The sequence below is a fragment of the Ochotona curzoniae genome, unplaced genomic scaffold (genome assembly GCF_017591425.1).
Source record: "Ochotona curzoniae isolate NIBS_2020 unplaced genomic scaffold, NIBS_Ocur_1.0 scaffold_4701, whole genome shotgun sequence".
In the NCBI taxonomy this organism is placed as follows: Eukaryota; Metazoa; Chordata; class Mammalia; order Lagomorpha; family Ochotonidae; genus Ochotona; species Ochotona curzoniae.
Window position 1 is genome coordinate 41,661,412 of NW_024467122.1, and position 19,779 is coordinate 41,681,190.

Here is a 19,779-nt window from a genome sequence, read left to right on the forward strand (position 1 = left end):
CTTTTTTTTTAAAGAGTAGTTAATAGAGACTTATGAGAAAGACAGTCCTGCCATCTAATAAATCTTAAGTATTATAGGAGCTGTGAGTGCCTGTTCCAATTATTCTCTTACATATGATTCCTTAAAAGTGATTTTTTTAAATCATGAAACAGAATGTAATTCCAACTTAAATTAGATGCAGTTCTGACATTGTGCTACCCCCAAATGGAATAGTTTTTTTTAAGGAATGCTGTCATAATACTAGAACAGCAATGTCAAAATGCCGTATTATTCAGGCCCAGCACAATAGACTAGTGGCTAAATCCTCACCTCACACATGCTCGGGATGATTGCCAGTTCACATTTTGGCTGCTCCACTTCCCATCTAGCTCCTTGTCTGTACCTTGGGAAAGCAGTCAAGGAAAGCAGTCAAAGCCTTGGGTCCCTGCACTTGCCTGGGGGACAAAGAAGTAGCTCCTGGCTTCAGATCAGCTCAGCTGTTGCCATCAGGGCCACTTGGGGAGTGAACCAGCAGATGGAGTATCTTTCTCTCTGTCTCTCCTTCTCGCTGTAAATCTGACTTTCCAATAAAAAAATAAACAAATCTTAAGAAAAAAAAAGCATGCCAAACTATTCCTAAAATAACACCCCAAGAAAACCTTGATTTTTCAGAAAAACTTCACATTCTTTTTAGTTTGGATTCAATCAATGCCTTTCATATTATACTTCTGTTATCAACTCCATGGCTTTCTGGGTGATGCCAAAGAGAAAAATCCCCTTGTCATCCTTCTGAAAATATACATATAAAGATGTGCTGTTGGGAGGGAACTCTGCCTGAATCAACTCAGCTTCAATGGTCAGGGGCCTGTGAATCAATAGATTAACAGGAGAAAGGAAAACAACTTTGATTTGTAGTTTGTGACATTGTTCTGTTGAAAAAGCTAAATAGCTGTGTGTAATTTCTGTATCCACTTAATAGCAGCAAAGGCAGAGGGAGAAAGGACTTTTAACACGAAACAAATGGACGGCAAGGGGAGAAAAATGCCAAGTTTGAGTATGATTTGAACGGTTAGCATTGAATATCTCCTGTCAAAGGATGCCCCTGGAGGAAGGTCAAGGAGCTGCACCCCCAGAAGTTTCTGCTTCAGTCTGATGAGTAAAGGGGAAGCTCGTGTAAAAATTCTCTCTGTATCTGCTGTTCCAATTTTCAAACATTTTCTCTTACAAACACACACCCCTTCCTTTTTAGCATCTTCATATAGCATATGAAAGTATCAAATATCTGTTCTTCGATTTCTAAGAGTGGCAGGAAAATATAGAGGTACGAGAACCTTCTTTGAGAGAATCATCCTCTCTGGCATAACACAAAAAGCTCTGTGTTCTGGATCTGATGAACACTCGTCTGGCCAGAGTTTATGATGGCGTGATACGTGCATGGTTATAGACTAAAGAAGAATTCAAAGAAAAAAAAAAAGAGCAACTTCATAACACAATCTTCTCCAATACCTGCAGTTTAAGCTCTTTATTATGTAGAAACCATGAAAAATACTTATTCAGGAAGAGTAATTGAGTCTTAATCATCTATTACATTTGCAGTATCCTGAATTCAACCATAACTACAATGACAAATTCTACAGAGCTCTCATTTGGACAGTTTGTGGTTTCTAAAGGTCTAATGTTTCCCTCAACAGCTGACTTCAGGAATGCAAAAAGACAACTCTTAAAAAAAAAAATCCCCTTTGAGGATTGAGAAAGGCTCGGGGTGAGCAAGCTGCTCAACTGGATTTTTGTCTGAGCTCTTTCCACTAACTTCATGGTCCTTAGCAAATCTCTTAACCTTGAACTTCTGTATATAATTGTATTGGCAGATTCACAACAATGCTTTGTTGCTAAAATGAGTTATCCTAGATGAAAATACTTTGGAATGCTTGAGAGGCTATATAAACACATTCAATGACTGAATTTCAAAGGATAGGGTCTCAGCAAAACTGACTGGTAATAGAAAAAGAAGTTTATTATAGAAAAGCCCAGGCTACTTATAGGCTTATGTCTTCATTTCACTTTGATGCCATGTATCCATTAGAATGGGTTATACAGAAATAGGGAATAAGAAATGTGCAGAGAATACAGAGCCTAGGACAGGTGAAGTACACTACCTGTGGCTATTTACGAAGTAAGCTAAAAGCCAACCACTGGCCATAACCCTTGCAGGGTGGTATCTACTTGTCAAAATGCACAGGCACTTCTGGGTTACCCTCACAAGCAATGACAACGCGCCTGGTACTTGCTGCAGCCCGATATCTGCAATTGGGGGCCCGGGAACCTCCTGTCTCCTTGCAGTCTGTGACTTTAACTACACCCTCATGACAATTCATTTGGCCATTCTTGCACTGGATATTGGCGGTGCTGCAAATACTACGAATGTTCCAGATGTCTTCATGGATGAAGGTGTTGAAACGCTTGCACTGATATGAAGTCATCTTCCGTCGTTGCATCATCAGGTTGCAGTAACTATCATTGCCACCTGTCTCCCGGGGGTCCACATGTTGCCGCAGGAAGCGTTGGTACATGCGATCTGGGTTAAAGGAAGGCTGCCCCAGCCCTAGCCCCAGGAGGGTCAGAAGCAGGAGAACGAGCAATGAATTGATTCTCTGTAGAGCCATCATGATGGTAGGAGTACCTGGGGAAACAGCAAGGGGCAAGAGGAAGTACAATTAAGAACTGGGTACTCCTGGTGTAATTTGGCAGCATGGACAGGTGCACTTCCCCAACCCAAAGAACAAGGGCTGAAACACTTGTCTCACCTACCTTCCTCCATCCCAACCATCTCCACCCTAATTGGAAACCCACATGGATCTGCGACTCCTCACCCATGTAATCAATAATAAATTAAAATGTTTTTAAGTTAAAGAATCAGGCACTGAGAAGAGGTGTTGAGAATGGCAAACTGACATTTTCTTGACTCCCCCACAATTTTTCATTCCCCCTTACATGTGCTGTCTTTCCACTCCTCTATGCTCACATTTCTCACTCTTGTTTCCCAGAGCGAATGGTCTGCCAACATGGAGTTTTCTGAGCACAAGAATGTTTGGGGGTGGTGTGGGTGAGTTGCAAATAACTGACGTGGCTGGAACGTGACTCCAGGAAGGAATTTACTGACTAGATGGCTTTCCAGGTTTCCATGGTCAGGAGGTAAAAAGAGAGAAAAGGTAAATCTATTCGAAATGGGTTCATCTGTCTTTTGAGGTAAGCTGTGTGATCTTTGGTGAGTGTCTGATCCTAAATGGTCTCATACCCCACAGTTTGCATCAACTCAAGATATACCAAGAAAAGCACAGAAACTCATTCTAACACATTACAGCTAGGAATCCAGGGAAGTAGAGCGAAGAGGACAGAGTAACATTTAGATCCAGCATTTTGACTCATGTGGCTGTTCTGTTGAACTAACACTGAGTCCTTGTAGAGTCTTGTTAATCTCTCCGAATGTGTGCATGTGTGCCTATGTGTGTTTGTGTGTAAAAGGCCCATCCTAACCAGACACGGTGTATAAAAGTAGTCTATAATAAACATTGTAGAAATAAAAAGAGCGATCTAGCCAACAAATGAAATTAAGTAAGTGCAGAGAGTGAAAGATATTTCCCAGGCTTGTGTGATTAACTGGTAAGAAAAGCTAAGAAATACATTTAAAGGAAGTTAAAGCAGAACAATCACCTCAAAAGAGAACTTAGATTATTTCTCCTTTTTTCTTGCTGGTTCTGTGTTCAAACTGAAACATTAGGCCTTGACTCTCTCTGTATCCCTGATGGTCCTGTTGCCTTGTCAGTAGTTGTTGGTAGTCAGTTATCTATTTAGTCTGGTTGCAGGTTTGTCTTAACAGAGAATACTAATCGTATGTCTGATAGCAGATCTCAAGAGCAGCAATGAAGAAAGCATTGCCACTCGTTTCAGAACCTCAAGGCCTTTGTTGACCTGCCAAAGAAAGAAATCCAGAACTATCTGAAGCTAAAAACTATGTTCTTTGCACCACACTTCCTCTCTCATATCACTTTCCAGCTACTTGCAGTAATAAGGACATTTGTGTTTGGAAGTGCTTCTCCCCAGCAACAGAGTTTCTGGAATCACCTGACAGCACTGAGTGGCCACATGGTACCACAGGCTGTCACTGCTGGAATTGACATGGACTGAATCTTGTTGACTCTTACAGTGAGGCAGGACTGATTGACCAGAGCAAGGAAAACACCAACCCTGATTCATAAGGCAGAATGCAACCCAAAGTATCAGGGGCAGTTTCCTGAGAGTCAAACAGACCCAATTCTGCATGTGCAGATCAAACATTGGCTCCAGGTGAAGTTCTAGCTTCATGTCGACAGTTACTGCTGTCCTTTCATTTCATGGATACTGTGTCATGATGATGTAGAACACTGTAGGAGAGAGTTATAAAAAGCCTGTGCTTCAGTCCACCCAACGCCTGGGATTTCATTAGTAAAAATGGCCATTATCCAACATAACTGCCAATCTTATAAGTGTTACCCCTGAAGTCACAGTCACCTTTGTCTGCTGCATGGAAAAATAGGAAGCTGTATGTCCTAGTCCTGCGCTGACAGCTGTAGACACCAGACATGATGCTGGGAAAGGAGGAAGTCAAATGTTTGTGGGAAGAAAGGTTAACAACGAGAAGTGATACTTGATTTATTGTTCATTCCATGACCGAGGGATATAAGTTTTGAAAGTATCCTCAATGACTTCAGCAAGGCAATAACCTCTGGGTTGTTTTTTAATGTCACCTCTAATCTTATATAGATCTGTCAATTTTTGACCATCCTGCTTCTTTGTGACCAAGAATATTATTTAGTTAACCAAACAATGGGCCACAGGGAAGATCTAAATTATTTATGTGAAAACAAACCTACCACTTTGCCATACTAACCAAGTGAATTAACAAAAATGATTGATTTATGCATACATGTACTGAGCGTCACACGTTATCTCATAAATATGTATGATTTTTGTCTGATAAATTACTTATTTATTTATTTAAGAAGCAGACTTACACACAGAGAGGAGAGATAGAGTGAGATCTTCTGTCAGCTGAGTCACTCTCCAGATGCCTACAACAGCTGAGATGGGCCATATGAAACCAGGAATCATGACCTTCTTCTGACCCTCTCACGTTAGTAGCAGGGGTCCAAGCACTTGGACTACACCCCGCTGCCCTCCTACATGGTTTAGCACAGGTCTGGATGGAAATGGAATAGCCAGGACTTGAGCCATCCCACTATGGGATGACAGCATTGTATATGGTGGCTTAAGCTGTTGTACCACAGTGCCATCCTCTGTCAAAACTTTTTAGCACATGGAAAATATTTAAGGACAGGTAGCAATTGCAGATATCAATAAGTTCAACTCAAGGCTTTAGCTACAAAAGAAAATGAAACAACGATCTCCAAATCATCCTGACACATATTTTTTGGTTGGCATTTGCCCCAAAGGCTTTCTCCTCTGCATCACTCCTTGATTAAAAAGTGACATTCTGGTCCCAAAGGCCATAACAACTATGTGGACCTTGGAAAATCAATTAAGCTTTCACAGTATATTTCCTCATAAATAAAATGAGCATAATGTGCACCTCTTAGGGATGCTGTGAAAAATAAATGGGGGCCTGGCATGATAGCTCAATGGCTAAATACTCACCTCGCGAGCGTCAGGATCCCACATGGGTGCTGGTTCATTTCCCATTACCCCACTTTCTATCCAGTTCCCTGCTTGTGACCTGGGAAAATAGTGGAGGATAGCCCAAAGTCTTGGACTCTGTACCTGTGTGGGAGACCCGGAAGAAGCTCTCAGCCTCCGGCTTTGGATCATGTCACCTTTGGCTATTGCAGCCACTTGGGGAGTGAGATTTTAAACTAAAATAATAATTGGAATCCTACTTTTTAAAAAATATTTTTTTCATTTTTATTGAAAAGACAGTTTTACAGGAAAAAAAAAAAGGAGAGGCAGAAAGATCTATCATCTGCTGGTTCACTCCCAAATGGCCACAACAATCAGTGCTGAGCTAATCTGAAGCCAGGAACCAGGAGCCTCCTCTGGGTTTCCTACTTGGGTACAGGGTCCCAAGGTTATGAGTACAGTATCCCAGGACTTTGGGCTGTCCTCTGCCACCTTACCAAGCCATAAGCAGTGTGCTGATGGGAAGTGAGGCAGCCAGGACACGAAGCCAGAGGTTTAGCAAGTTGAGCCACTGCAATGGCCTGGGACTCCTAACATTGTTCAGGACTGTTTTCATTCATTATTTCCCAGTATGTTAATTTCCCTTGTACAGTTCACTGTTTGGTGTTTATGTTTGCTTTGGGCATTTGTTTTTACATATCGGGGGAGATACAGTGGGGAAAGATATATTTGTCTTTTTGGGAAATGGCTTATTTCACTAAGCATAATGGTTTCCAGCTGGATTCATTTTGTTGAGTACTATCCCATCGAATAAGCGTACCACATTTTCTTTATCTGTTCATCTGTTGATGGACAACTAGATTGGTTCCACGTCTCAGCAATTGTGAACTGCACTGCTATAAACATGGGCTGCAGGTACTTCTATCCTATGCAGATTTCACTTCATTTGGCTATATTCCCAGAAGTGGGACAAACTGTACGGATTTTTGTTCTTTACATGCCATCCTTCTTTAAAACACTTGACATTCATTGTAAAGCCAACAATCACAGCTGACCAGGACTTCAATTCTTCCAATGATTCACTTGAGATAAAAATGACTTCACTCACGACCTGACAGTTTATTGTGAACAGCCTTTAATTATAATGGGTCATTAAAGTATAGAATACTAGGAGTGTAGGACTGCCTGTCTAGTTCCCACCTCCTTGGCATCGCCGTCACATTGCCATTTGATTTCCCATGAACCACTTCACCAACATCAGAGCAGAGTATGCAATGAGAAAGCTCCAAGCAGATGTCTGGAGGTGTGAGTTTTCACAACTGTGGTGTAGTCAACATAATGGTCTGTGCCTCCATGTTTCCCTGAAGACCTTAGACGGAACAATAATCTTGAGTGACTCTGTCTCACTTGAGGGAGAGAGTACTGCTTCAAGAACTTAAGAAATCAATCCAAATACTGCACCAAACACTGGCACTTCTCACTTCTGAGAGATTTTTGAGGCTTTGTTGTAAGACAAATTTCTAATAAAAAATTTAGAACATTATTTTAAGAGAAGCAGTGTTTCCAATTTTCAGATAGACACATTCGGTGTGGGGAGATTCTCATGCTGAGGATGCTGGCCGCTTCTCAATCTTCTTTCTCAGAGTGACTAGACTCTTCCAGAGGACGAGATAGAGGCCTATAACCTGGGTATTGAACTGGCGAATTGGGTGACTTCAGGACAACACAGACAGCAGGAGAGGTTAACACAGAAAACCCTGTGGCCTTAATCACACATTCAGGAGTCAATAGAGCTGGTGATTTATGCCCATAACAAATGATTAAATGGTGATTATGCCCATTAACAAATGATAAAAAAAAATATGTAGCATCTGTTGCCAGGAAGTAGGCAAAAGAAAGATAACCAGTGAACTTGTAGATAGTTCCGTATATTTTATAAATCAGTGTCCATTAACCTAAGCTTTTCTGTATTTGAAAGCAAATCTAAGTGTACAAGAACAAAGGATAAGCTTGGATTCTCTCTTACAATTTCTTTAAGACCATGTGATTGGCAGACATCCATTATTTTGAAAAGAAAATAATGTAAGGCAACTGAATTTTACATAAAATAGCTGTGACAAGAAATATACTGGGAGCATCACAGTCAAATCAACTTACATAAAGACAAGAGATGACTACCGCGAGTGTATTTTGGACACAGACAGATTGTGTGTGTGTGTGTGTGAGTGAGAGAGAGAGAATGTAATAATATATGAATTATATAGCATATAATATGTAGTAATATAATCAACCTGTTGGTATGTTGGTCCTTAGCTTTCTCCTCAAGTGTTACTTTTGTAAAGATCTGCATTGGCTTATTATCTGACAAGCTTTATAGGTCACCTTATCATCCTTATCTAAAAAACCTACTGATAGTGTGAAAGGCAATTCTATTTAATTCAATTTTCTCAGGGAGGATCTGAGTAGAAAAGAATCAACAAGTCAAAAACTCAAGTGCTTTTTGCTGACTTCAGAGATGTTTTCATTTATTAAGCATATGTGGTAAAACAGAAAAGTAAAACTGCAAGTATCTCATTTTTTGGGTTCGAGGCAATGATTGTTGCTGCCACTGCTGGCAGCAGACACTCAATGGAAACTGGCATGTGCAGCGAAAAACCAAAGGAAGAGCGAGCACTCAGCTCTGATCAGTAGAGTGCTTGAGGGTGGTTGTTACTAACAAAAACAGACTCATCCAAATGGACAGGGAAGCCCTCTTCACAGGCCACAACAATGATTCTGGACCCACTTGTGGCTCGGTACCGGCAGGGAGGGAAGGGGGACCCTCCTATATGCCTGCAAGTGGTGATCTGGAAAGCGGACGTGCTTATTCTTAAGTTATCTCCATAAGGGCTTCCATTCGTATCTTCACAGATGGCCTTGATACTTCCCGAGTTGCCATGAACAAACGTGTTGATGTCTTTGCAGGGTGAGGTCAGGTGTCGTCTCCTCATCATGGTTTCACAATATCTGTCATTATGGCCACGTGGATTACCATCATAGTGCTGGTTCAGGAAGTGTCGGTACCTGGGATTGTTCTGAGCCAGGGTTGGTGGGGTCACACCCAGACCCAGCATGAAGATCAATAACAGGGGACCCAGGGCTGTCACCATCTCTTCCAGCAGAGGCTCCTGCCAAGGGCAAAGGGATGCACTGGGTTCACAGAGCAGCACTGCAGAAGTACGCCAACCGGACAGAGCCCCAGCTCTGCAGGGAGCATCAGGTATCCTCAGCCAACTCATAACAGCTGGCCTTTGGTGCTTCTCATTAACCTCACACATCTTGTGAAGTAGAAAGTCTATGAAACAGTTTCCTGAACATAACTTCCAGCCCGTTTATTCTTTCCTATCCCTTAGGATTATTATCTCTCTATTATCTGTGTAGCATTGATAAAGGTAATTCACCCTCTTTAATTCACTCATTTAATAACAAATACTAGAGCCTATGAAACTGTGTCATAAAATGAAATAAATGTAGTTTAAAAAAAAAAGACAAATACTGCAAAAGTCCTTATTGGATCCAGTCACTGTACGGGTTCTCAGAGCACCAATATCACCTACACCAAATGCCATCCTAAGTGTGGATATGAAGTTCATGTAAAAGAGATGGGATGAGATAGAAACAGAGGAGGTAAGAGCTACAAGGACTTTTAGGGATGGGTTACTCAAAGGTCTTTTGAAGACAGGAATCCAAGTACTCAAATTATATGTCAGGAGAGAAGTTGAGAGCTGTATCACAATGAGGCGCAGAAAGACAGAGTTGCCACCCCAAGAAGTAGGCGGCCATGGGAAAATGACTATGTACTGTTTGGGGGAGAGGAAGAAGCAAGGGAGAGGCCTCTTGGAAGTATGTCTGGACTAACTCTTCTGGAGAAGAAAGAGGAATTCAAGTTTATTCTTAGGAGGTTTTCACATTGGGAGTAACGTGGATTACCCTAGAGATTTTTCTAGTTTCATCTATATATGTGCCTGAACTGTTGTAAATTATTTTACCATATGGTAAAAAGTATCCTTAGACTTCTCACAGTACCAAAGACCATATAATTTTAGGGTTGTTTTTAAATAACTATCAAAGAAGAAGAAAGAAGAAAGTGAGTATTCCTGCCAGCATTTTTCAAGAGCTACTAGTCTCAAACTCCAGAACCATCCATTCCAGAGGGTCATGTCACAGAAACTCAGACACACCTATAGAGAAAGTTCTAGGCTTTCTCTTGGGACAGGACTGAACTCAATGCTAGAGTACTAAAAATCGAACTCAGCAAGTACGATTTATAACAAAATTAAAAAAATTATTACATATGAAATTTGAGACCTGACAAGAGCTTGATGTTTGCAGTAAATAGTTTCTAGCTTTTCTCTTAATTCTCTGTGGAAAAATCTGATGAATCAGAAGCTTGTAAATCACCTTTAAAAATCAGCTTAATAGTTAAGATGTCCAGTTCAGATGCTCACATTCATTATTCAAGTGTCTGGGTTCAAGTTCTCATTCATTTTAAGTTCCTGAGAATGAGCACCCTGAACAGCAGCAGAGAACAGCTGAAGTAGCTGTGTTCCTGCCACTACCTAGAGGTCTAGTTTGAAGTCCCAGCTCCTAGCTTGAATCTGGCTCAAGTCCAGCTGCTGTAGGCATTTATGGCGTGAACCAGCAGATGGGAGCTCTGTGACAGACAGGTAGAGAATAAGAGACGTCATACCCCAAAGAGGCATTAGGTGGCAGTGGTGGACAGAAATGTTAAGGGACCATTGGTCTTTGCCAAGTGTACAGATTACGGAGATATTACAATACAAAGGCAGCAGTTGGAGCTGGCAGATTTGTCTGTCCAAGTTGTCCACACCTTAAATATTAAGAAAAAAAATCACAGTAGATGTAGACGTCAAATTATGACCTACCAGTCTCAAAACAAAGCCTTACCTGTTGTGGCGTTTCATGGGTGTCATTTCCAATCATGCCACTACCCATGTGATCCTGCACTAACAACTGTTTAATTGTGGCATGCGATCTACTGGATGGCAGGGTCCACGTTATTTGCTTTTAATCACAGTGTCCACCTCCTAATAAATTTTCAATAATGCTATTTTATGCTTAGCTCCATTTTCTTCTTCAGGATGAAAATCATCCACCTCTAAAGTAAGAGAGTTGCTAGCTCTAAAAGTTTAAAATTCCACAGTTATGAAGCATAGCAGAGCTTTCATTAACTAGAAAAGTCCTGTGACCCAGGAACTAGAGATAAATCTGTAAGGGTTTAGTTGGTGTCACAAGATATCAGCTGGAAGAAACAGATGCTAGGGAGACCTGTGGCCAAATTTCATCAAAATACATCACTTTAAGGTCTGATGTGTAAGCAAAGGCCACTCTAAATTTACAGCACTACACTTACATTTCATTAGGATTTTGCCACCAAAGTAAACAAAACAGAACAAACAAACAAATTTAAAAAAAATCCGCTCTTTGGAATTAGAAAAAAAAAAAAAACCTGGAAAACTGAAAGCATATTTTTGCTTCTGATTTGTAGAATTTGCACATTCATTTCGTAACAATCCAGCAGTCCTGACTTACTAAGACATCTGGAAACCAAATTGCAGCACACACACACACACACACCACAGCTATCATGATCTGCTCTCTCACTCTCAAATACCTCACTTGTATTCTCCCATTTTTAATGGGAGCCTGGCACAGTGGCCTAGCGGCTAAAGTCCTCTCCTTGAGCCTTGAACGCACCAGGATCCCATATGGGCATTGGTTTGTATCCTGGCAGCTCCACTTCCCATCCAGCTCCCTGTTCATGACCTGGGAAAGCAGTCGAGGACAACCCAAAGCCTTGGGACCCTGCACCCACCCGCGTGGCAGACGCGGAAGAGCTCCTGGCTCCTGGCTTTGGATCAGCATAGCACCGGCCCTTGTGGTCACTTGGGGAATGAATCATCAGAGAGAAGATCTTCCTCTCTCTCTCCTCCTTTCTGTATATCTGACTTTGTCATAAAAATAAAACAGATCTTAAAAAAAAGAAAACTTTTTAATGAAGCCACGCAGTGTGGAATAGAGAGAAAATGAGCAATAGATTGCTTACAATGCAGAAGTCAGTCTGCCAAGGCTCAGAATATCGAGTCCTACTGAATCAGACCTGTCAGTGTGTTTCTAGTCAGTGGAATTGTTTCCAGTTCTTCAGATTAACCTTACATTCTTTCTTAAATTAATCCCTTACTCTTCACAAGAATTAATGTTCCCTTCCTCTTCCCAAAGACAATGTGTTGTATTCAAGACATCCATCAAATAAACATACCAGCCAGGAAGTTAATTGGACAATTTACCATGAATTACTATCATCATTTCCGTAGAGTAAGACCAGTCTGTCTATTCTAGGGCCACATCCCCCAAAGAAGAAATGTTAACATCTGACATGTCTTTTTTGCTTTATTTCCTTTCCTTCTTTCTTCCCTTGGATCTGCAAATGTGCTTTTTTTGGTCTTAGGATTTCATTTTTAAAGAACATGTTTAATTTTGGGGGGGGGTGGAAAGAAGGAAGCTGTGTTAAAGCATACCACCCTCTCTTTTCTTGGTACACTACATATAATGCTTAGAACAGGGTGGGCAAAGGGAGAACCCTGCACCTCAACAGATGGCTTCTCCAGACCTTTGCGTTGACCATCACTCTTTATGAATCTCTCCTTAACTCTCCCCTTGTTCCCAGTCTTACTATTTTCTCTTTGCCTACATATAGGCTATTCCAAAAGAAATGTTTTCATTTTATACTTTAGAATCTGATTAATTTTTTCATTCAGTAGCTTGAGCCAAGAAGCTTTAAAGAGGGATAAAGGATTTCAGATAAAATACACATATGGCTAGAATCATTTGCACAAAATAGAACAACAGATTATCCAAGAGGAAGAATCTAACAAAAATCTGGCAGGCTTCCTCCAACCAGAGAGGGGATCCAGCTGTTTGCTCCTGGAGGGTCTAGTTGTGTGAACCAAGAAGCCCATCTTGGATCTGCTTATATAGTGTTCATTTGAAGGGGTGGAGAGAGCCAGCCTATGGATGTCCCAATCATGGCAGAGATGAGCAAACCAAGGGCACTGTCCTTAAAGGAGAGTCATTCACCTTTTCCCTGGGCACAACTGGATCAAATATTAACCCATCTAATAGGAGCAGAAATTTGTTTCGGGTAACAAAGTTTGATAAGTGTGGCCTTTTGTCCAAAAAGCTGCCTTTTTCTGATGTCTGTGGTTCTTACTCTTGCCTATGACCAAACCGAAGTTTCATTGTTACATGGAGTTGTTTAGATCCACAGGACACCATCTCTGATCTCATGGGCCAATTCCAAGGACTGCTGTGAAGGAAGTCTGCAGAATAAGATATGGTCTTCTAGTGGGATGTTGTGCTTCCATTCTATTTGTCCCCATAACTTGCTTTTATGAAAGGATGTTAAGCAGATTGTTCTACAGATTCCAAAGGTGCAGGAAAGCACTTCTAGAGAAGGTTCTATTATTATACCCTGCCCTCCACCTCAGCATTTCTGGCAACCCCCTGAAATATCCTTGCCACATTTTCTTGGTTTCTCCATTCTTTCACTCTTTTTTTTTCTTTAATTAGAAAGTGAGATTTCCAGAGAGGAGAAACACAGAGAGAAATCTTCCATCCATTGGTTCAGCCTGCAAGGGACCACGATGGCACAAGGAACGGAAGGGGAGTGGAGCATGTAGTAACCAGCACTCACATTGGATCCCAGCACATGCAAGGCAAGAACTCTAGCCACTAGGCTACTGTTCTGGGGCCCATTCTTTCACTTTGTTGCTAAGAGACTACCCCTGAACACTCTATCTTCTTTTCCTGATATACTGCTATGAAATTTGTTATCTCCAACGTCAAGGCAACGTTGATAGTACAGCTACTTGCAAAGTAGAGGCATTGCTTACATAGAAACAGTGGGCCAAAGACCCCCAGGATCACTTTATGTATCTTACAGTCTTAAACATCAGTCAGTGGCAGGATGTCAAGTGTCCTCGGACCCTCAATTCTCCTTTGTTCTAATGATGGATCTAGAATAGTGCTTTAAAAAAAATCCTCAACCCTCTGTCATTCGATTTGCTTGCATTTGAGAAGGTGACAACTAGGGACAGGCTACCTGCTAGTAAAACAGCTGTGCATGAAATTATCGCAACAGTCATAATAATCACCTGCATGACTCTATTTGGGTAATCATTTAGGACTGGGTCAAGTAGGTTATGTAAGTCTGTTTTATTTGTGAGGAAATTCAAGATCAAACAGTGATGAATAGTTGAATCGGATTTTAAACCCTTCATCTGTGAGAGAAAATTTTCAGATTCTGTTCAAGCAACACCTCCCCGAGTCCTGACAGATTCCTCTCAATTTCCATCCAATTTTTGGAGGAACTGCCCACTTCCTTGCTTGCGGAGTCACTGTACTGGGTATATACCCCTAGTTTGATAAGCATAGAGCAGGGGTTCCAAGTTGACCACTTCAGTTCCATTGACTTAAACTGACTTCAGATACATCAAGATGTATCTGAAAAGCTCTTTGAGTTGCCAGAGAGAAAGAAGCCTATTTGCATAAGAACCTGTAATATTTCCGGGAAAAAATTCACCCTAATTAAACAAACAAACATGAGGAGGGGTAGGATAAATACAAAAGCCATGGAGCAGACTCCTTCTGACTCAGCTTCTTGATCCTAGGAAAAGTACACTGCAATACAAATAAAAGTTATTTTGTGAAAACCCTCAGAAAGCATGTGGCAAAGCCAGGAGCTTCTTTGGCTTTGGGCCATTCTTGACTGCTTTCCCAGGCCACAAGCAGGGAGCTGGATGGGAAGTGGGGCTGCCGGGATCAGAACCAGCATCCATAGGGGATCCCAGCACGTTCAAGGTGAGGACCTTAACCATTACACTATTGTGCCAGGCCCCTTAAGATTTTTTAAAAACTTCACTTGAAAGGCAGAATTACAGAGAGAGAGAGAGAGAGAGAGAGAGAGAGAGAGAGAGAGAGAGATCCATCTTCCATCCACAGGTTCACAACCCCAAATGGATACAACAGCTGGAGCTGTGCCAGGCCCAAGCCAGGACCCTGGAGCATCTTCTGTGTTTCTCACGTGGGTGGCAGGGGCCCAAGCACTTTGGTCGTCTTTTGCTGCTTTCCCAGATGTATTAGCAGGGAGCAAGATTGGAAGTGGAGCAGCCCATATGGGATGACAGTGTCAAAGGTGTAAACTTAGCCCACTATGCCACTATGTCACAATGGTGGTTCCTGCTTGTAACTTACTGGTATCTTGACATCCCACTGATGGACCCTCAACTTTGAGGTATGAATCCCTGTTCCAATGGAAAAAAAATCCCTAGGAGGGGATACTCTTTGAATAGCTATCAATCATTTACACATTCTTTGATATGTGTTGTAGAATCCGTCTTAAGAATAGTTTTGGATAACTGGAAATGCATAAAGATCTAGGAATCTAGGAAGAAAGATGGCCAGTGTGGAGAACCTGGAAAAGGATCTGTTTATCCATCTTTTAAGGGAACATCCCTAGCTGGGCTTTACTTTCTTCCTTGTCCTCTTTGCATCTCCCTGTATCCCCAACCAAATCCTGAGATTTTAGGAATAAAGGTTGGGAATAATAAGAGCAGGACTCAGCAAACTTGCATGAACTGCCTTTATTTGTTGTCTGGTGCCTCAGGAGTACTGAAGTCTCCGGAAAGCAACATGTCCCTGATCACCACTGATAGGTGGCCAAGTTCAAAATGCTTCAGACCCACACACTGGGGTCTCTGTTGACATCTAGTAGCACCCCAATGCTCGGGGTGTTTTTTTTTTTTTTTGACACCTACTTAAACTAACCACATGTCATTTTCCAAACACATACACTGAATTCCACCCTATTTGTTTCTCATTTATTAGGAAGGAGAGTTGCCAGGTTCATTGCAACACTCGTCCTGCCTCCGTGGTCTCCAAGGAAAGCAGCAGCCAATTCCCTGAGCCCTGGGTGACTTGAGCAACACCACCCCTCTCTGGTAGATGGCCCAGGCTGATAGAGCTACTCCACCCTTACACACACACACACACACACACACACACACACGGGCCCTAGAGCACACCCAGCGGTCCTGAGAGGCAGCTCAGCCTCCTGACAGGGGGCCCCTTCTCTGTCTCTGCACCATTCGTTAACAGTCCATAGGATTCAGAACCTGTCCACAAAGTAAACGATGCAAAAGCCAGTTGTTTTTTTTTTTTTTTTAAACCTGATAAAAGGAAGTTATGTTGAAATAGGAAAGAGGACTTTCGGGGTGGGGGGAAGCTTTCCAGTTTCATTTAAATACATCCTGTGTTTCAAAATACAAGGAACTATGATGTATGACTAATGAACACTGTATCTTTGTTAACATTTTTAGTGCATGTAAAATGACTGCCAATTTTTTTTAAAAATCCTCCTATTTTGAAATCGTTCTGACTTCTTGAACTTAAAAGTCATTCCCCTTTTCTTGGCTCTTTTTCCCTAGGCCTCTCCCTCGTGCTGGCAGTGTTTCTGCATGTGAGCACAGGGAGCTGGGATTCTCCTTCCAAGGATGCAGCAGACTCCGCGTCAGACACTGCCTAGTTGTGTAACACTGTCCAAGCACTACTCAAGGTGAAAATCAGGTGAAGGAAGGAATGGACTGGGTCACCTTTAGATTCCTTTACACTGCTAACCTTTTTAAGATTTTTAAGCATGGGGCCCGGCACGTTGGTGCAGTGGTTAAGGTTCTCGATTGGCACGCCCGGGATCCCATATGGGCGCCGGGTTCTAATCCCGGCGGCCCCTCTTCCCATCCAGCTCCCCATCCGGGGAAAGCAGTCAAGGACCTGCACCCGCACATAGCCTCGGCCGTTGCGCTCACTTGGGGAGTGAATCATCAGACGGAAGATGTTCCTCTCTGTTTCTCCTCTCTCTGTATATCCGCCTTTCCAATAAAAATAAAATAGATCTTTAAAAAAAAAATATTCAGTCACAGACATCATGGTTAGATGAGGAAAAGCCGGCATGAAAAGAGGGGTCACGCCTCCAGGAAGTGGACACTATTGACAGAGTGGGAATGTGGACAAAGTCCTTCTGACCTATCTACATTTTCAAACAAAGTCAGAAATTAAACATTTACTTTTCAAGAAACCCTGGGTTTTGTTCTTCTTCCCTTTGAAGACATTCTGTGAATAACTGCATAGATTACAACTTGCTCAAACACAACATCAAATGAAAAGTCGGAGAGTTTCAAAAGCCTGCCTCGGTCCACTTTTTAGTCCATTTACTGGCAAAGGTTCCCAACCTGATGTCTGCTCTTTCAACATCTGTTCCTTCCACAACAGCCTTTTGTTCTGTCTTTGCTGCCAAACCGCACTTCACCCCTCCATCGCTGGAGTACGTTCTTTTAAAGAGTTTCAACACCAACACCCTATCAGCCTGTGGAGTCGCAGAGCACAGAGGAGGATCCTCTGAGACCACTCCATTCTTGGGACTACAAGCCTTCCCACACACCACTTTTTGTTCGTGGTCACTAATTTCTAGCAAAGCACAAAACGAATGGTACAGGTGACAGTGATGGTTGGTGTTGAAAGGAAACCTACCTGGAATATTTCCAAGAGTTCCCAAACCACGTTACTCTCCTGTGTACCTGTAAGAGAGATACTTGGATTAAAGAATCTGCCCCAGAATTGCTCCTTTGCACTAACAGGTTAGTGGCCCTGCAGCTCAGAGGCCCCGGGAGTCCCCTGATCTGCTCTGATCTGAGGGAGTCCTCTGGAAAACTGGCCTTGTACTATTCACACAGATCACTCACTGCGATCTGCGTGGACTAACACGATTCCTGTTCTTTCACCAAGGAGGGGGCCTTGGCTGACGAGATTGCGCCAACACCCAGGACCGGCGCTGAAATGGTATCCAGCTCCTCCTAAATAAAGATTCCCTGTTTTATCCAACTGTTGTTAACCGCTGCATGTTGTGCTTCGCAGCACATAAACAGGAGGTTCCAATTAGGCTCGGAGAACAGGAGGTTGGCAAGCATCTCCAAGCTTTTCGCCACGTTGGCTACGAGGACGGGTTAAGGGTGGGGAGCCCCAGGAAAACGAAAACCAGTCACTAGATGTGAGCTAAACTTCCCCCCAAACAAACACAAAACACCCTGGACAAACGGCCTGCTACCCGAATCTGGTGGTCAACCTGGCACCCTTGGGGGTGGAGAGGGGTCTCCCTCTGAGCCCAGCTTCTGCCCTAGAGGGTATCCACACTGGCATCTCAGCCAGGCTGTGCAAAGTAAAACTCTCGTGGGCATGGAGACTCGCTAAGGTGTGCAAGAACAGAACTGTGCCCCCTCCCTCTCCTTGCAGTCCAGCCCCAAAGCAGTTACCCCAAGAATTTCCGTAAGGACCCTGCCAGGAAGGGGTTCCCCTGGGCGCTGCGCTCCTGGCGAGGCCACCACGAAGGTGCAGGAATGTGGGTCCCGCTGATGCCCCGTGCGAGGCGGCAGAAGCCAGCAGGACAAAGGGAAGAAAAGTTTGTGTTTCTCACCCGCCTCTCTCCCTGGGACGACGATGAAGAACCGGTGGGAAGCGCCTGGACAGTCGAGTGCTGTTTGGGCTGTGCGTGGCGTCGCTGAGCGCTTTTGGACACAGCCGGGCTGGGCGCGGGGAGGGGCAAGCCTCACTCTTGGTGACCGCGCCCTGTTTTTCCTGCGAAGCCCCTCCCGCCTGGATCCGCTTCCCGAGCCAGGCGAAGGGGCGGAGTGGGGGTGCTTCCACCCCAGCCTCGGGAGGATAAACCCGGGCGGGAAGGTGACCCCAAGTCAGCAGTGCCGAAAACAGCGAGTTGAGCCCTGGAGCCAGTCAGTAGACTGTTCGCTGCAAAATTTGCAGTGCTGATACCGTCTGCGAGACAATCGGAGTACGAGACAACTGCCGCACCAAACTTTTTCCAATTAATTATCAAAGAGGCAGCAATTTTGAAAGAGAAGAAAATAAAGGCCAAGGGCTCGTCCGGGATTTGAACCCGGGACCTCTCGCACCCAAAGCGAGAATCATACCCCTAGACCAACGAGCCGCGGCGACAAGTGTTTCTCTGTATTTTCTGAACTGCACTTTCCTGCTCGGTAATTGGCTGCTGCGATTTCTAAGGAAAGTTTCGCTGTGACGTCTCCCTTTTGCTCCGCTGCCTTCTTCCTCCCGGTTTACCTAGTCTGAGCCTGGCCGGTCGCCCCTTCCTCTCCCCGGCCCCTCCAGCCGCAGAGGGAAGTGAGGCTGGGACAGCTTCCCGGCTTTGCTCAGAGCCGGCGGGACGCGCACGGATCCAACCCCAAGCCGAGCTCTGTGCAGAAGCCGCGGGTCCCGACCCCAGGAGCCACGCGCGAGCCGCCGCTGTGCCGGCCAGCGCTTGCTGCGAGAGCGCACGTCCTGGAAGCCAGACCCGGGCGCGGCCGGGCTCCCGGCAGCCGGGGCCGGCGGGGTGGCAGCTGGCTCAGCAGGTGCGGCTCGCAGGCCGTGGGATTCCTGAGCAGGAATCACCTGGTTTGCTCCCTGGAGGAGTCCGGCTCTCCCAGTCTCATCCCAACCTACTCACGTCAAGTCCCGCTCCCCCGGCCGCCTCTAGATGCAAGAGCTTCCTAGAGCCAGCCCTTCAAAGCTCCTCTTCCCCGGGGAATGGGTGTATGTAGGGCCGGGCTCAAACGTGGTTCAGCACAAACCTGACTTTTGCTGACTACTCGGATCAACTTGTGACCAAAAAGATCAAACATCCCACTAGCAAGACCTAAGCCTTGCAGATTGTTGTGGAGAATCTGCTCACAGGATCCCCAAGAAGGGGTAGCTCGCAGTTGGGTTTCTCTCAAGAAAATCTTGTCCAGTATTCATTTAGGAAGGGGTAGAGGTAAAGTGATTCCTTTTCAGTAATGAAGGGATCTGCGAATTCCCAAAACAGCAGCTTCTCCTTCGAGCCGGAATCGAACCAGCGACCTAAGGATTCCTACAGACGGAAGTCTACTCTACAGTCCTCCGCTCTACCAGCTGAGCTATCGAAGGGAGCACACTGGGGAGGCTCGCGGAACCTTTATTCAGTCTCTCGCT

The 19,779-nt window shown here is 43.9% G+C and overlaps 2 protein-coding genes and 2 non-coding genes across 6 annotated transcripts; all 4 read right to left on the reverse strand.

Moving 5' to 3' along the window:
• Positions 1-1,486: 1,486 nt before the first annotated feature.
• Positions 1,487-18,341, reverse strand: RNASE4 (ribonuclease A family member 4). Of its 2 annotated transcripts, none has more exons than XM_040970029.1 (3): positions 18,233-18,341; positions 17,293-17,339; positions 1,487-2,659 (listed from the first exon to the last, which is right to left on the reverse strand). In XM_040970029.1, exon 3 carries the CDS (start codon positions 2,643-2,645, stop codon positions 2,199-2,201), a length of 447 nt encoding a protein of 148 aa, XP_040825963.1. In that variant the 5' UTR covers positions 2,646-2,659; positions 17,293-17,339; positions 18,233-18,341; the 3' UTR covers positions 1,487-2,198. The 2 variants fall into 2 exon arrangements, with proteins under 2 accessions (XP_040825963.1, XP_040825964.1); XM_040970030.1 differs by lacking the exon at positions 18,233-18,341 and adding an exon at positions 18,072-18,139.
• ANG (angiogenin) lies at positions 8,158-18,340 on the reverse strand. Of its 2 annotated transcripts, XM_040970027.1 has the most exons (3): positions 18,233-18,340; positions 17,293-17,339; positions 8,158-8,816 (listed from the first exon to the last, which is right to left on the reverse strand). In XM_040970027.1, the coding sequence occupies exon 3, from the start codon at positions 8,796-8,798 to the stop codon at positions 8,334-8,336; it is 465 nt and encodes a 154-aa protein (XP_040825961.1). In that variant the 5' UTR covers positions 8,799-8,816; positions 17,293-17,339; positions 18,233-18,340; the 3' UTR covers positions 8,158-8,333. The 2 variants fall into 2 exon arrangements, with proteins under 2 accessions (XP_040825961.1, XP_040825962.1); XM_040970028.1 differs by lacking the exons at positions 17,293-17,339; positions 18,233-18,340 and adding an exon at positions 12,583-14,470.
• A 347-nt stretch (positions 18,342-18,688) lies between the features above and the next one.
• TRNAP-UGG lies at positions 18,689-18,760 on the reverse strand. Its single transcript has one exon. It is a non-coding gene; the product is annotated as a tRNA-Pro (tRNA).
• An 880-nt stretch (positions 18,761-19,640) lies between these two features.
• TRNAY-GUA lies at positions 19,641-19,734 on the reverse strand. Its single transcript has 2 exons — positions 19,698-19,734; positions 19,641-19,676 (listed from the first exon to the last, which is right to left on the reverse strand). It is a non-coding gene; the product is annotated as a tRNA-Tyr (tRNA).
• Positions 19,735-19,779: the final 45 nt, after the last annotated feature.